General features: G+C 39.7%; 1 protein-coding gene across 6 annotated transcripts in view; it reads right to left on the bottom strand.

Annotated features, from left to right (window-relative positions):
• pcnx1 (pecanex 1) overlaps positions 1–18020 on the bottom strand; it is a 264326-nt gene that overhangs the window by 106830 nt on the left and 139476 nt on the right. For all 6 annotated transcript variants that reach the window (XM_063052231.1, XM_063052251.1, XM_063052241.1 and 3 more), the window contains one exon: positions 4855–4936. In XM_063052231.1, the coding sequence (XP_062908301.1) occupies positions 4855–4936 (82 nt within the window). The remainder of the gene's footprint in view (positions 1–4854; positions 4937–18020) is intronic.

Here is an 18020-nt window from a genome sequence, read left to right as displayed (position 1 = left end):
AAAGGAGAAAGAGTGGTAGGAAACATTAGTTGATGAAAATTACAAATCTTACTTGCTTTGTAACTGGTTGAAGATATTGTCAATTATATTTTGAAAATTTCAGTAGCTCAGCTGACTTTTCATTTTTAAATCATAAGCAACATTACGAATAACTTAAGTCTCAAAAAATAAAAGGGGGAAGATGTCAATCTTCAGATGGTGCCACGTCAACAGTTTACAACTAAAATGCTAGACAGCCTTTCAGCTATAAATAATACAATTTAAACTTCAATTGAGTAATAGCACTATTAGAAACATCATAGTAGCCTTCCAATTTCACTTATTTCAAATGATGCCAGTCATAACATCAATCCACTTTCCACACATTTAAAACTACAATCAAGTTCAGGTGGCAAAGTGGTTTCGACTTGAGTATCTACCAGATCTTCAACTCTGACAAGCTACTGTTACTTCTCCAGTATTTCACAGTCAATTGGAAAACTAGAAAAACATCTGTCCTGCTCCATTATTCATGTTAGTTCAGTTACAAAATTACAGGTACAACAACGGAGGAGCTGCATGACCCCCCCCCCCTTTCATGTAAGGGAAAATTATCAACAACATTAATAAACAATTTAAAAAGGATTCAGAAGATTCTAGATTAAACATAGCCTAAAATGCATCATATGTTCTCAAAAAGAGCAGTAATTGACACCACTGCATTTGCTGTGAGACATCCTGGAATAGCAACAGAAAGAATATCAGATAGATGTTCTGTTCCTGATCACGATCCAGCAAATCTTCTGGAAAAATGCACCAAAATATAATAAAAATAAAGCTGACCTTAATCCATGAATCTATCAACTATTGTTTCATAACCTTCAGCAATTCATTTTCTAGCTATGAACTCTACCAACAGTTCACATCAGAGCAAGAAACTATACCCCAAATGTGAGAAAAGTACAAAATAAAGATGGAAAGAGCAGAGGTTAAAAATAAAACAAATACAACAAACAATCTGCTGGAGAAATTGTCAGGGTTTCAGGACTAATGCAGGGTTTGGACTCAAAACAGACAATTACTTTCCCTCCAAAGATGTGCAGAGTTCCTCCAACAGATTGTTTGTAGCTCTAGATTGCAGCATCTTCAGCTTCTGATGTCTCTTAAAAACAAATAAGATTAGTTTCATTGTTCTTATTTCTAATTTTCAAGACTGAGACTGAAAGATTTTTTAAAATCAGAGACTGTTGCCACAAAAATGAAGGCAAATATAGTTACTGTACAATGCACATTAATCATGACTTAATATACGGTTAAGATAAATTTGGGGAAAGGAATACCCTCGCCTCCTCCAAAGAAATTTCCTCTTGTAACCTTAGTTCTTCCATTCGTTTATTACTAGGAAAACATACACTTTCCAAGTTCAAATATAGTTTTGAAGATGACCATTAATACCAGTAAATGTAATTAAATGGAGTTAGGTTGAAGATTATTAGTTAAAGTCAAGTGCATAGCATGGATCATTCATTAATTGACGGTCATTAGTTGATAAAGAGATGGGAAGTGAAAGATGGAATTCTGTGAATCATAAGAAACTTGGGAAAATTTGTAATATGGTCAATATAGGCACTATACAGTACAAATTTGTTTGCTTTGGGGCAGCACAGTGGTGCAGTGATACACACAACGCTGTACAATGCTAGCCACCCAGTTTTAATTCCTGCTGCTGCATGTAAGGAGTTTCTACATTCTCCCACTAACTGCATGGGTTTCCTCCAGGTGCTCCGGTTTCCTCCCACATTCTGAAGATGTATGGGTTGATAGGTTAATCACTCATTGCAAATTGTCCCGTAATTAGGCTAGGGTTAAATCGAGTGGGCGGAACGGCTCAAAGAGCCTATTCCGCTATGTACCTCCACAAAATAAAAATTAGAAAATCATCCTTCCTCTCACTTCTCTGTCCTAAAGAATGGTCTCAGCCGGAAACAGCAACTATCTATTCATTTCCTTAGATGCTGCCTGACCTGCTGAGTTCTTCCAGAATTTTGTGTGTGTTGCTTTCGATTTCCAGCATCTGCAGACTTTCTCATGTTTAAAAATTAGAACGATGCCAAGGCACAGCCAGCTGAAGCAGATATAAACCAATGAAGGTTGGAATGTAGGCTTAGTAAAGAAGAGCTCATCTTGCAATTGGCAGAGTCATGGTAGTAAAACAAGATCATAACTTAGAATATGGGGGGGGGAATATCACTTCAGGCAGAGATAAACAAATACAGTATAACTACAAAGAAAAGTGGATTACAGATGCATTATTGTGAAATTATTAAATCGGCATATAATTATTGTAACATGAAATTACTGCAAGTTCTTTGGATTAATATTTGAGCTCCCTCGAAGTGCTCCCCAGTGCACACTGTACAAAGGCCTGAATATACCAAGTTGCTTGAGAAATTCACCACTGCTCTACAAAATTTTCTTTGTGTACTGTCTATCCCTGAACCATTACTAAGAGGGAACTGGGCCCAGAGTGAAAGTAATCCCTATAAAAGGAGGCAAAGTAGGGGTAAAGAAAGTGTTTTTTAATTGACTTGATGTGGTAAGTGCAGTTTCTCAATTTTTCAGCTCGCTTTTAAGTTAGAAATAAACAAAGCATATCAGGGAAAGAGACGAGGTTATAAAAGAATACTAACAGACTAAGGCAGAGTTGAGGTCAATGCAAGAGCCTTACTTTAGATAAGAAGGAAAAATAAGCCTGAGACCTTGGATACGTATTTGCCTATTTCTGCAGAATCTGTTTATCACTATTTCTTTCCTGCTCTTCATCCATGACAGATTATTCTGTACATCCTCTCCACTTTTTCTCCAAATTAATACCAGTTTTATCTTTAACTTCTTACTCAAGCGAAAAGCCATCAGCCTGAAACAAACACTTTTTCTCCCTCCACAGATGATGCTCGAACTTCTGCTTTGTTTCTGATCCATATCATCAGCAACGTTTTGTTTTCACAACACTCCTTATTAGTGAAATACTAAAAACTGTGGTGATAGATAGAGGTATCCAAGTATACAAATTACTAGACAAAGATTAGGAAAAAAGTTAACCTTTAAGAAAATTGCAAAACAAAAGTAAAGGAATGGCAACTCAATTTCACAGAAACTTAGTCAGACCCACTAAGAGAATGGCGATTAATTTTAGGCCCCATTTCTGGAGAAAAGTACTGGACTTCTAAAGTATTTGGCTATGGTGGAAACACAACACAGATCCACTGGAATGTTACTAAGGCTAAGACATTATAAAATTAGGAATACATGACATAATCTTGGTTTTTATCAACAAAGTTTATAAAATCGAGTGATATTTAAAATTATCAGGGGATTCAACAGGATATATACTGAGTAAGTATTTTCTCTGATGTGCAAGCTGGGCAAGATTGGAATTGAAACATTTATAAGTGAATCAGGAAGCTTGTTGCCACTCCCCACCCACTCCCAACATACACACACATAATAAGTAGGAAAATATATAACAAGTGCCAAAAGGCCAAGTTGGCTGGGTCAACTGACATTTTGAAGGATTAGAATGACAATTTTTTGTTCTTCAAGTCTGAAAGGGACATGAAACAGAGACAGGTGAATGGGAAGTATGGATCAATCATAATCCAATTGATAAGTATGAAGGGGTTAAATAATTTGCCACTCATGGTATAACAAAGCCATCTGACAAACTGAATCTGCTGGCTACAAAGGGAATAATCACATTATTTTAATTTCCAAAACCTTATTTCCTTTAGCCTTGCAACTTATCCTCTCTCGCACATTTCCATCAGCTCACTAAACTCTAGGATATGGGAGGAAACAGGAGTATCTTGAGGAAACCAATTCATGAGCTGAATGTATAAACTCCACACAAACAGTATCCACGACCAAGATTAGACCAGAGTCCCTAGAGTTGTATAGCAGCAGCAATAAATCTGTAGAAATACCAAGATAAAAGATTTCCACTTTAATGAAAAAAAATCACAGGAATTTTGTTAACAAAGCCAGAAGATTGCAGGCAGAGCCGTGTTGGAATTTCGCAGTATTTAATTTTGACATGACCTTGGAACAATTGCAGTAACTGAAAAACAAGCTACTGAAGATGAGGAAAATCTGAAATAAAAATGATGTAATAAAGTTATCAAGGAGATGGGTCAGCATCCACAGACAGAGAAACTAATGTTTCAGCTCCATAATCTTTCAATGGAATCAGAAACATAAGAAAGCAAGGATATTTAAGCTTGAAAAGAACAAAAATAATGCTTGGAATAAGATGGAGATCAAACTTACCAAGGTGACAGAATAAATTTTAGTGACAATTTAGTGAACAAATAAATGCTATTTAATGTCTTCAAGGTGCAATTTATTGATTCTGCAATGTTGACTTTCCCTTAAGTCTTTCCCTAGGCTCTTAAGCAGCCATTCCCTTAAATCTTCTATGCCAATGAAATATCTCTGACTTCAACTGCTAACACTATTCCAACAAAGCCTGAATGTAACATTGAGGAGCAGTACCTCCTTTTTCAGTTAGATACAATGCATCCTCAGGATTTGATATTGAATTCAAAGCCATTCCTGTTTGCAGCAGAACTGACCAATTTTAATGCAAGATAATGTAGAATCATTGTGTAACCAAAACAAAATAGAAATTTGATCTGGCCAATTCACTGGGTGGTTCAATAATAGGACATTACCAAGAATTTTGCTTTGACAGAACATAAAGATAGAAGAATCTGCAGCCCAAGATAAGCGTGCAGGAGCAAGTATAAATGGTTTAATTAGATCACAGCATTTTCTAGTCGAAATTTAATATCTCTTTTTCCCCCTGGAGTTACATACCATAAGTTGTTTGATGTCCTTCTTGCAGCAGTTTCAAAGTTTACAAGCGACATGTCACATCCCCCTGTTTCATACAATTTGCCTGGAATAAGAACATAACAACGTAAGAAATAGAAACAGGAGGAAACCAAGTGGCCTTTTCATCCTACTTAACCATTTAATGTTGCAGCTGGTTCTGAACCACAAACACACTTTGTTCTCCATACATCTGATTCTCTTAATGTCCAAAGCTCAACTGGCCTTACATTCTGGAAGTAATACAAAAGTCCAAAGATTTATAACCATCTCAGTCACCAAATTTTCATTTCAGTCTGAACTGGTTGACCCCTCAACTCAAGACCATGCATCAGAGTTCTAGATTCTCCAAAGTGAAAGAAACAATCCCCTTGCATACTGTCAACTCTTCTCAAAACCTTAAATGTTTCAATCAGATTCTTTTAAATTCCAAAGAGAATAGGCTATCATACAATCTCCACACAAAGGACAACTTCCTCAGATCAGAAATATATTAAAGCCAAAAGTCACCTCCTCAAGGAAAGCTACCCTTAAGGTTGGAGGAGCAACACCTCATATTCCTCCAACCTGATGGCATGAACATTGATTTCTCTAACTTCTAGTATTTTTTCACTTCTTCCTTCCCTCTACTTCTATTCATTCTAACTCCCTCTTACCTCGTCTCTTCTCACCACCTCGCCCAAGGTGCCCCTCCCCCTTCCCTTTCTCCTCTGGTCCTCTTCACTATCCTTTCAGATTCATTCTTCTCCTGCTCTTTACCTTGTCCACGTATAAATTCCCATCTCCATAATTCATTCCCCTCCCCTTCCCACCTGGCTTCACTTATCAACTTCTAGTTTGTGTTCTTCCCCTCCCTGCACCTCCTAATGCTGCTTTCTTCTCTTTCTGGCAAAGGGATGCCTACAAAAATGAAATATTGAGAGCACAGAGTCTGTATGATCCTATTAGAATAAAAAGCAAGGCTAACAGGTTCAGGAAACCTTGGTTTTCAAAAGATATTTAGGCCCTGGTCAAGAAGGAGATGCACATCAAGTACAGGGGGCAAGGAACCAATGAGGTACTTGAGGACTATAAGAAATTAAAAAGAACACTTAAGAAGGAAATCAGGAAGGCTAAAATAAGCCATGAGTTGCTCCGGCAGTCAAGTGAAGGAGAATCTCTAGGACTTCTACAGATATATTACAAGCAAAAGGATAGCAAGGGACAAAATTAATTCATGTTAAGATCAATGTGGTCATCTATGCATTCAGTCAAAAGAATTGTGAGAAAACTTAAATGGATTTTTTGCATCTGTACTTACTCTGAAGGCAGACACAAAGGACTGAGAAAAACAGTAGAGAGGTCATGGACTGTATCCAGATTATAGAAGACGCAGTGCTTGCTTTTTTAAGGCATATTAGGGTGGATAACTTCTCAGGGCCTGACAAGGTGCCCCCCCCCCACCCCGCCAGATTTCGTGGAGGCTGGCACAGAAATAGAAAGGGCCCTGGTAGAGTTAAATGAAATGTCCTTAGTCATGGGTGAAGTACCAAAGGATTAGAGGATAGCTAATGTTCTTCCATTGTTCAAGAAAGGTTCCAAGAATAAGCCTGGAAATGATAGGGCGGTGAACCTGACATCAGTAGTGGGTCAATTATTGGGAGGTATTCTATGGGACAGTATTTGGATAGCAGGGTCTGATTAGGGATAGTCAACATGGCTTTGTGCATGGTAGACTGTATCTAACTAATCTTAAGAGTTTTTCGAGATTACCAAAAGACTTGACAAAAGAAAGGCAGTGGTTGTTTTCTACATGGACTTTAGCAAGGCCTTTGACAAAGTCCTGCATCGAAGGCTTGTCCAGATGGTTCAGTCGCTTTAGCATTCAGGATGAAGCAGTAAATTGGATTCAACATTGGTTTAGCAGGTGAAGTGAGAAAGTGGTAATAGGAGGTTACCTCTCACCTGGAAGGCAGATACTAATAGTGTACCACAGGGATCAATGCTGGGTCTATTGTTGTTTGTCATCTATACATCAAAGATTTGGATAATAATGTGATAAGCTGGATCAGCAAATTTGCGGATGACACCAAGATTGGGAGCATATTGGGGCACATAGTGGACAGCAAAGAAGGCCATCAATGGGTGGAAAAATGGCAAATAGAATTTAATACAGACAAGTGTGAGGTGTTCCACTTTGTGAGGAAAAACCAAAGTCAAACTACATTTATTAATGTATACAGAATACAATTCTGAGAACAGAAGAATTATATTGCTTATGACTGAAAGCACTATCAGTTTATATGAAACTTCAGTCCATCAAGAGGATTCGAACAACTCTGTTGCAGATATTTGACAGCTAGTTGCACACTGTAAATTGTAACCTAAGTTAACCTGCAGCTTATGAAAATAAATGCATTTATATTTTAATATCATCCCAAAAATATGCAACATTAAAAAATGGATCAGACAATTGGATATCAGAGTTCAATTTGAATTTTACACAAAGTTTAAAAAAATTATTTGTTGAATACCTTCATGGATATATATTAATTGTCCTTTCTTCAAATCTATCCTTTTATGTTAACTATCATCTATTTTTAAAAATCGCTACCTAGAAACACAGCTGTAAGGCAAAACATCTGAACAGCAGACAATAACTTTGAAGCACTCTTATCAAAAGGTTTGGGGAGAGGCCAGAAATAGCACACATTTATGTGAGGCTGTGAAACAGTGTGCTTGGTGGAACATGAATATGTCTGTACTGTCCCTCCTGCTCTGAAGCTTATTGGAGTTTCATAAGCAGGCACCAAGCAAAAGCTAGCTGTTTCCTTTTAGGAAATAATAAACCACAGATAGTATCATCTTAGGGTCAGTCATATACAAAGCTTCTATTGGCTGTCTTAGAGCAGCTAATTTGATCACAAGCACTTTCTGCAGAAAACAGAAACCAGATGTCATAGGTCGAGTGACATCTGATGCTTTGATAGATGTCATTGGACCAGCGGCCTACACCATAGCTCAGATGCACTTTTACCCATGTATTAGCAAGGTAAGCCTAAATGGGCTCAAAATCAAATTTGACTTCTCAGGGGTATAAACAATACTGCAACAATGGGTCACTTATATTAGAACCAATTTTCAATGTAGCTTTAATGGAATGATGGAAAAATCCACCAGCGTGTACTAGATGTTAAACCATTAACTCTTTTGTCACAGTGAAGTTCATTTCAAACGTGTTTTATCAAAGGCCTTAAAACAAAGAGATATTCTCCATTCATTCACTTCTACATGTGTACCCATTCTTCTGATTTAACATTCTTTTACCATTTATTATATCTTCTATTCAATATCAGGGGACAACAGTTAAAGAGACATAAAATCCCTTTGTAAATAAAATAACAATTTAATTAGTTTTAAATAGATTTGATGTACACATACAGCTCACATTGCAACAGGCTGGATTTCTCTGACCTGATGATTTGTCATCTAAGGAGAATGCCTAATGGCTCCAAACATTGCTAATTTTAACTAACAAGAAAAATTAAAATAACTTTTTGACAAAATAAATTTCCTGCCAGGCTTAAAAACCAACACGATGAGAGCATCAAGGAGCTACAAACAGCAGATACCCAATACAGCAGCAATGTTGAAACTCAGGAAAGGGGTAACATTGGGCACCATGCATTTCCTTCATTATCTGGTGTGTAAACCTTACACTTTTTTGTTTTAAAAAACAGATTAAGACATAAAACAACAGGCAAAGTTGAAGGTTTATTCTGGTTGCAATGCCCTTGTAACAAAGAAAGCTTAAGAAGGGCACCACAGTAGTGTAGCTATTAGCACAACATTATGACAGCTCCACACATAAAAGTCGCTGGTGAACGCAGCAGGCCAGGCAGCATCTCTAGGAAGAGGTGCAGTCGACGTTTCAGGCCGAGACCCTTCATCAGGACTAACTGAAGGAAGGGTGAGTAAGGGATTTGAAAGTTGGAGGGGGAGGGGGAGATCCAAAATGATAGGAGAAGACAGGAGGGGGAGGGATAGAGCCAAGAGCTGGACAGGTGATAGGCAAAAAGGGGATACGAGAGGACCATGGGACAGGAGGTCCGTGAAGAAAGACAAGGGGGGGGGACCCAGAGGATGGGCAAAGGGTATATTCAGAGGGACAGAGGGAGAAAAAGGAGAGTGAGAGAAAGAATGTGTGTATAAAAATAAGTAACAGATGGGGTACGAGGGCGAGGTGGGGCATTAGCGGAAGTTAGAGAAGTCGATGTTCATGCCATCAGGTTGGAGGCTACCCAGATGGAATATAAGGTGTTGTTCCTCCAACCTGAGTGTGGCTTCATCTTTACAGTAGAGGAGGCCGTGGATAGACATGTCAGAATGGGAATGGGATGTGGAATTAAAATGTGTGGCCACTGGGAGATCCTGCTTTCTCTGGCGGACAGAGCGTAGATGTTCAGCAAAGTGGTCTCCCAGTCTGCGTCGGGTCTCGCCAATATATAGAAGGCCACATCGGGAGCACCGGACGCAGTATATCACCCCAGCCGACTCACAGGTGAAGTGTTGCCTCACCTGGAAGGACTGTCTGGGGCCCTGAATGGTGGTAAGGGAGGAAGTGTAAGGGCATGTGTAGCACTTGTTCCGCTTACACGGATAAGTGCCAGGAGGGAGATCAGTGGGGAGGGATGGGGGGGACGAATGGACAAGGGAGTTGCATAGGGAGTGATCCCTGCGGAATACCTACCACCCCACCAACCTCCGGGTCCAACATATTATTCGCCGTAACTTCCACCACCTCCAACGGGATCCCACCACTAAGCACATCTTTCCCTCCCCACCTCTCTCTGCATTCCGCAGGGATTGCTGCCTACGCAACTCCCTTGTCCATTCGTCCCCCCCATCCCTCTCCACTGATCTCCCTCCTGGCACTTATCCGTGTAAGCGGAACAAGTGCTACACATGCCCTTACACCTCCTCCCTTACCACCATTCAGGGCCCCAAACAGTCCTTCCAGGTGAGGCAACACTTCACCTGTGAGTCGGCTGGGGTGATATACTGCGTCCGCTGCGGCCTTTTATATATTGGCGAGACCCAACGCAGACTGGGAGACCGCTTTGTTGAACATCTACACTCTGTCCGCCAGAGAAAGCAGGATCTCCCAGTGGCCACACATTTTAATTCCACATCCCATTCCCATTCTGACATGTCTATCCACAGCCTCCTCTACTGTAAAGATGAAGCCACACTCAGGTTGGAGGAACAACACCTTATATTCTGTCTGGGTAGCCTCCAACCTGATGGCATGAACATCGACTTCTCTAACTTCCGCTAATGCCCCACCTCGCCCTCGTACCCCATCTGTTACTTATTTTTATACACACATTCTTTCTCTCACTCTCCTTTTTCTCCCTCTGTCCCTCTGAATATACCCCTTGCCCATCCTCTGGGTCCCCCCCCCCATCTTTCTTCCCGGTCCTCCTGTCCCATGATCCTCTCGTATCCCTTTTGCCTATTACCTGTCCAGCTCTTGGCTCTATCCCTCCCCCTCCTGTCTTCTCCTATCATTTTGGATCTCCCCCTCCAACTTTCAAATCCCTTACTCACTCTTCCTTCAGTTAGTCCTGACGAAGGGTCTCGGCCTTAAAACGTCGACTGCACCTCTTCCTAGAGATGCTGCCTGGCCTGCTGCGTTCACCAGCAACTTCTATGTGTGTTGCTTGAATTTCCAGCATCTGCAGAATTCCTGTTGTTTGCGTTTAAATTATTACAGCTCTGTGTGTTCTGGAGTTTAGAGTTAAATTGTGCTGCTATCTGTAAGAAGTTTGTACTTACTCCCTGTGAATTGTGTGGGTTTCCTCCCGGTGCTCTAGTTTCTTTGCATAGTGCAAAGCATACCAATTAGTAGGCTAATTGGTTATTCTAAATTGTCCTTTGGTTGGGCTAGTGTTAAATAGTGGGTTGCTGGGTGGTGCAGCTTGTTGAGCCAGAAGGGCCTGTTCTGCACTGCATCTCGAAATGACTGAATCAATGTGAGTGAGTAAGTCACTAAATAAAGTGGTATTTGACCAAAGGTTTCCGAGGCATTTGCTGTATCTACATCATAGGAAATGTTTCAATAAAGCAAAAGTAGAAATAGTTGTAGCTTGATCATTTCTGGTTGTTGAGATGATTCTATAGATGTCTAGGACTTTTTTCAAAGTGTTTAGTGGCATGTATTAATGAAAAATACATGACTTTACATTTTTAAACACAAATCAGAAATGATAGCATTTCCAGGCATCTTACTAGTAAACATCGTAACTACAAGAACGCACAGAAGTCATGTAGAAAGGTTTTGGCACACAAAAAAAAGATGATGGAGGGAAGGGATCTGTTAAGAAATCTTGTCCATTAAGAGTTTGCAGGAAGTAATTCAAGCAATTAAGGTCAATGTTGTTGAACATGTAAACTTTTCACTTCAAAAGTTCATTCCCACTGAAATACATTATCTACTATTGCTAGAAATAAAACTTAAGAACAGGCAAAAAATGCATTCCCAAACAAACAAAGAAATAAACTTAACATGCATTTGGCCAGTTACGGACAAAAACTAGAAATTTTGCAATGTGACATCTATTGTGGCATAAGGAAGGTTGTTGAGGCTCTTCAATCATTCTTCTTATGCTACATGTTAACTCTTCCCTCCTACAATACTGAGTAACAGTATTGTAGGAGGGAAGTAAGTGCCAGTCAAAAATCCTGGTAAATGCTGAGATTACATCATTGTGTGCCAGTTCACGAGCCATAAGGATATATCAAAGGGTTACTCTGATTACACTGGTATCAAACCAAGTGTTAGAATATTCTCTCTTCCATCAGGCAGAAGATACAAAATCTTGAATGTACATACCACCAGGCTCAAGAACAACTTCTATCCACTGTTAACAGAAACTTGCATGATAAAATGTACTTTTGACCTCACAATCTGCCTCATTATGATCTTGCATTTTATTGTTTACCTGTACAACACCTTCTCTGTAGTTCTTACACTTCATTTATTGTTGATTTAACTTGTTCCACCTCAATGCACTCTGCAATGATTTCATCTGTATAAACTGTATGCAGAGAAGCTTTTCACTCTATCTTGGAACATGTAATAACAATAAACCAACACCAATAGTCTTGAGGAATGAGCAAGGTGAAGGCTTGTTTAAGCCAGTCAGGCTAGTTGGCTTCAGGATAAAAGTAGCAAACTCTCCCTGAGATTGAGAACTGCTTCATTGACAGCATGTTTCGAGTACACCATGCAGCTTTATTTAGTTTCTGCATCTAAAGGAGGGCAAATGTATCCAAGTCAGTGCAGCATAGGTCCATTCAATTAATTCTTTGGATGACAAGACTGTCCCATGTGGAGATACTGTGAGAATGATTGCAAGGAGAGCTAATGTCACTCAAAACTCCTTATGAAATATTGCTCCTGGCATGCCTTATTTGTAATTGCAGCAATATTTTAGGCCCAGGATAGATCTTCAGAGATGTTGACACCCAGGAACTTCAAACTGCTCAGCCTTCCCACTGCTGATCCCTCAACAAGGATTGGTGATGTTCCCTCAACTTCCTCTTCCTGAGGTAGATAATCAATTCTTTGGTCTTACTGATGTTGAGTGCAATGTTGTTGTTGCAATACCTCTCAACCAGCTGATCTATATCATTCCCGTACAGCTCTTTGTCACCATCTGAAGTTCTCCTTACGAGAGCTGTGTCATCAGCAAATATGTAGATGGCATTTGAGTTGTGCCTAGCCACACAGTTGTGGGTGTATTGAGAGTAGAGCAGTGGACTAAGCCAGTGTTGACTGTCAGTGAGGAGATGTTATTTCTGATCTGTACTGACTGTGGTCCTCCAGTGGGAAAGTCAAGGATCCAGTTGGAGAGGGAGATACAGAGGCCCAGGTTTTGGAACTTTTTTAAATTTGTACTGATAGAATGATGGTGTTGAATGCTGAGCTGTAATCAACAGAGTATGACATAGGTATTTCTATTGTCCAGGTGACCCAAGGTTGAGTGGAGAGCCAGTGACATTGCAGTGGGTTCAGGTCCTTGCTTAAGCAGGAGTTGATTCTGTCCATGATCAACCCCTCAAAGCAATTCATCACAGTAGATGTGAGTGCAACTGGGCAAGTTGTTGATGCATTTCCTGTTGCTTTTCTTGGGCACTGGTATGATTGTCGCCCTTAGTGTTTAGTGTGTTGTGTTGAAACCCCTTGAAAGGGATTATCAATTACTCTCTCCCCAGTATATGGATGTTAACCAGAGGGCCTGGATTACTCTTGTCATATTTGAGCCCTGGTTTTGACACTACCTAAGCTTTCATTTGACAGCATATAGCCAAGCCAAATAAAGGCCCTCCAAAATCTTTTCAATCCTTGATAATGCTGCTGTGCAACCTGAATATTTGGAGACTATCAGACATTAGGGTGATGTACATGCCACCAAACATAACCTCATTGTTACAACAGATTGATCAAGGAGCTGCTGTAATATTGAAAGCACATTCTCTAAGCAGGATGTTTGCTCCTGTTATCTAGGCTGAAAAAAAAAGGGAGAACAGGAAAACTTGGAACAAGGAAGATTAGAAAAGGTGGAATATCTATGTGATCATCAATAAGACTGTGGCTCCGAGTAGAGGGAAAACTGACAATCAGTTCAGGATATAGCGTGCCCTCAGTTCATACGTGACTTTAAGGGTTTTGAGAAAACTGTGGCCTATAAAATCATCAAGCTGGCTTATCAACTCAAGCTTGAGAAGGAAGATAAAGGTCAAGATGTTACAGGAAACTCAGTGTCCACAGGTGCTGACACTCTACCAGATGATTCACCCAAATGGAAAAATGTTCCTATTAAAAGACTTGGCCATACCACTTGGGCATTTCAAAACAGGATTGGAATGCTTTAGCAGATAGAGCTTAATACCACCAGGTTCAGAGGTAAGCTAGTTCATTCTAGATGGTGTGCATTGGTACACTGGAAAATTAAAGGCTGCTGGGCAGTCTTCCCTGGACAAATGGACTCTTAAGGTTGAATGACCACCAGCATCTTTAACTTTAGTGGCACTAGCACAAGTATTCCCTGTCTTATACTTATATGATTAAGTAGCCAGCATCAGACTACCACAATCCCTCCATACAAGTAGACCAACACTTGGAATTAATGGTATGTGAGATGTTAAATTACTTTATAATTAATTGATGCATTTTTATTTTTACTTTAGTCTATTAGACCATGCTTTGTTGAAGAATATAGTGTATCCATAGGTAGGTAACCTATAACCACCAAAGTGATTCTAAAATCAAACAGTAAATGTGCATATGGCTCCAGTGAAGTCCATTTTACATTACTAGAATGACTTCCAGAATGAGATATTTACATATTTTTTACACAAGTTGGAAAGCATTTGCAAGGACATTTGTAACATTTACTGGCCAGACAGTTAATATTAGTTGAAGATAAGCTTTTTTAGAAACAATAAACAGGTTAAAAAACAAAATAGACATTTGAAGAAACTGAGTTGACTAAAGAGAGCTACAATTGATTTGTAAAAGACACGACGTTTAGCTGAATTAATCAATTTTTTGTTGGTAAAGTTAAAAAAAAGTTGAGAAAAAATTGAATGCTGTTGATATGGATTTAACAATTGACAACAAAAATCACAAAAATTAATATCTATAGAGCAGATGAACTAATGTCAGCTTGAGGCAGGGGTAAAAAAATCAATTTGATAAATAATAGCTAACAAAGTCAGAGTAAGTGATTATTCTGCAGAAGTGGAAGATGCTCCCCAAACATCAGCGTTGGATAAGTACTTATTTCAATATTATATGTAACAATACAATTGTGGGATACTGCAATACAATGCAAAATCCCACAAATAGTTAATTATTCCAAAATTGACTAGCAGTTAAAGCAATATCAAAATTTCACAAAAAAAACGATACAAGCTTCATTCAATAATTTCAATAAATACATACATTTATCTACAGGATTTCCAATTTTTTTTAAAATGACATGGCCTATGTCAAGTGCTAGGAAATTGAATCAAATCCACCTGGGTTACAGAATAATTAATACATCAAAATTAGCTGAAAATAAAATCCTATTTTTAAATCCTGTATGTTCATTTCAAGAAGGGAAAATTAATAGTGTGGCCTGATGGAGAAGTAATTTGTTCATTCAAGATTAAATTTAAATTGCCAGTTATTAAAGATGTATTTTTATTATGAAGATTAAACTACAGATTTTGAGTATCTTCTGTCCACAATGAGAATGGTTGCCAAATAGGCACATTGATAAGAAGGAAAGTAAGAGGTGAAAATAACATAAGGTTGCTACAAAGAAACAGATCTGGCAAATGCGGCAACATGTACGAAAATGTGAAACTGACCATTTTGACAGGAGAATAAGAAAGTATATTATCTAAATATGGAGAGACTGCAGAACTCTGAGATTAGAAAGATGTTGGTAGCCCCATGCATAATTTTCAAAGCTAGTATACAGGTACTGCAGATGACTGGAGAGCTACCAGCATGCTAATGTTTATTGTAAAGATAATTGAATACATAAGAGGGGAGATGATGCTTTAGTTACATAGAAATTGATGGGTTTATCTTTTTCCTAAAACAATGATAATGTACAAAAAACAGTTCAGAAAAATACCTCGAATGGATAGGTTGACATGAGAAAAGATTGAACAATCTAGGCTCGCATCCACTCAAGATTAAAAGATTGAAATGAGATTGATTCAAATATGTAAGATCCTGAGAGAACTTGCCAGCTTGGATGTTGTATGTTTTAATATGTGAGAGAATCTGTACCTAGGGGTCACCATTTAACAAGCAACAGTCACACACAGGAATGAACTATAAAACATTCTCCCCAAAGGTAACAAGTCTTTAGAACCCACTTCCTCTAAGCATTGGAAACAGACTCTAAATATTTTTTTAAAGGGAGAGGATTGTTGAGAATTGAAATCAACAAGGGTTACCATAGGTAGAGGGGAATGCAGACCTGAGATGATAATCAAATCAGCAGTCTTATTAAATGGCAGAAATGGCTCAAGGGACCAAGTAGACTATAGACAATCGGTGCAGGAGTAGGCCATTCAGCCCTTCGAGCCAGCACCACCATTCACTGTGATCATGGCTGATCATCCACAATCAGTACCCTTTTCCTGCCTTCTCCCCATATCCCTTCACTCCACTATCTTTAAGAGCTCTATCTAACTCTTTTTTGAAAGAATCCAGAGAACTGGCCTCCACTGCCCTCTGAGGCAGAGCATTCCACAGAACCACAACCCCCTGTGTGAAAAAGTTTTTCCTCAACTCTGTTCTAAATTGTCTACCCCTTATTCTTAAACTGTGGCCTCTGGTTCTGGACTCCCCCAAGTCTCCTGCCTCTAGCTTGTCCAATCCCCTAATAATCTTATATGTTTCAATCAGATCCCCTCTCATCCTTCTGAATTCCAGTGTATACAACCCCAGTTCCTCCAATCTTTCAACATATGACAGTCCCGCCATCCCGGGAATTAACCTCGTGAGCCTACGCTGCACTTGCTCAATTGCTAGAATGTCCTTCTTCAAATTTGGAGACCAAAACTGTACACAATACTCCAGGTGTGGTCTCACCAGGGCCCTGTACAACTGCAGAAGGACCTCTTTGCTCCTATACTCAATTCCCTTTGTTATGAAGGCCAGCATGCCATTAGCTTTCACTGCCTGCTGTACCTGCATGCTTACTTTCAATGACTGATGAACAAGGACACCTAGATCTCGTTGTACTTCCCCTTTTCCTAACTTGACACCATTCAGATAGTAATCTGCCTCCCCGTTCTTGCCAAACAGCTGATCTGTACATCAGGATGCTCTTCATTAACTACAGCTCAGCATTCAATACTATCATCCCTTCCAAACTAATCACTAAGCTCCAAGATCTAGGCCTTGATACCTCCCTGTGCAACTGGATATTTGATTTTCTCACCAGATTGGCAATCATAGCTCCTCAACAATCACCATCAGCACAGGTCCACCACACAGATGTGTGCTTAGAGCCCTGCTCTACTCGCTTCAGAGCTATGACTGTGTGGCTAAGTACAGCTCCATTGTGACTCCTCCAGGCCCAAACAGAAGTGTAATTATTCATCCTTTGTGTCTTTTGTGCGATCACAAGACATTGTTGCATATTAAGAACATCAAGGGCTGCGGGTCTGTCCCACTGGTGAGTTGTTCGATTAGATCAGCAGTCCCCAACCACCGGGCCGCGGACCGTTACCGGGCCGCAAAGCATGTGGTACTGGGCCACGAGGAAACGATATGAGTCAGCTGCACCTTTCCTCATTCCCTGTCACGGCCACTGTTGAGCTTGAATGCACACGAGGTCATTACCCGTGCGTCATCCGTGTCAGTGCGAGAAGGAGATCAACTCCTCGAGCTTCGAAATGACAGCAGGCTGAAAAGTATGTTTGACATAACGTCTCTGCTGACATTCTGGATCAAAGTCAAGGCTAAATATCCTGAGATAGCCACGAAAGCACTGAGAGCTTCCATTTCCAACATATCTCTGCAATGAATGCAACGAAAACTAAATTGCGGAATAGACTGGACATAAGGAACCCCCTTCGAGTATCGTTGTCTCCCATCACCCCTCGATGGGACCGTCTTGTTGCCGGGAAACAAGCCCAGGGCTCCCACTGATTCAGCGATATTGGTGTGTTGCAATGATTTTGTATGTTCATATGGGGAAAATATGTGCTGTGTGTTAAATATCCAAACGTTATTTAGAACATTATGATGCTATTGACTTATAACTGACTTATATAACCATATAACAATTACAGCACGGAAACAGGCCATCTCTGCCCTTCTAGTCCGTGCCGAACGCTACTCTCACCTAGTCCCACTGACCTACACTTAGCCCATAACCCACCATTCCTTTCCTGTCCATATACCTATCCAGTTTTTCTTTAAATGATAATATCGAACCTGCCTCTACCACTCCTACTGGAAATTCGTTCAATACTTACTTCAAGCTCCCCCGTCCTCCCCTGATAATTGACTTATCGCTATATTCATGCGAGGAAAATATGCACTGTGTGTTTAATATTAAATTCGTTACATAAACCCTTTTAGAAAGGAA

Source organism: Mobula hypostoma, chromosome 1 (genome assembly GCF_963921235.1).
Source record: "Mobula hypostoma chromosome 1, sMobHyp1.1, whole genome shotgun sequence".
NCBI lineage: Eukaryota > Metazoa > Chordata > Chondrichthyes > Myliobatiformes > Myliobatidae > Mobula > Mobula hypostoma.
The sequence above is the reverse complement of the archived record's forward strand: the minus strand, read 5'-3'. Positions and strand labels throughout refer to the sequence as shown.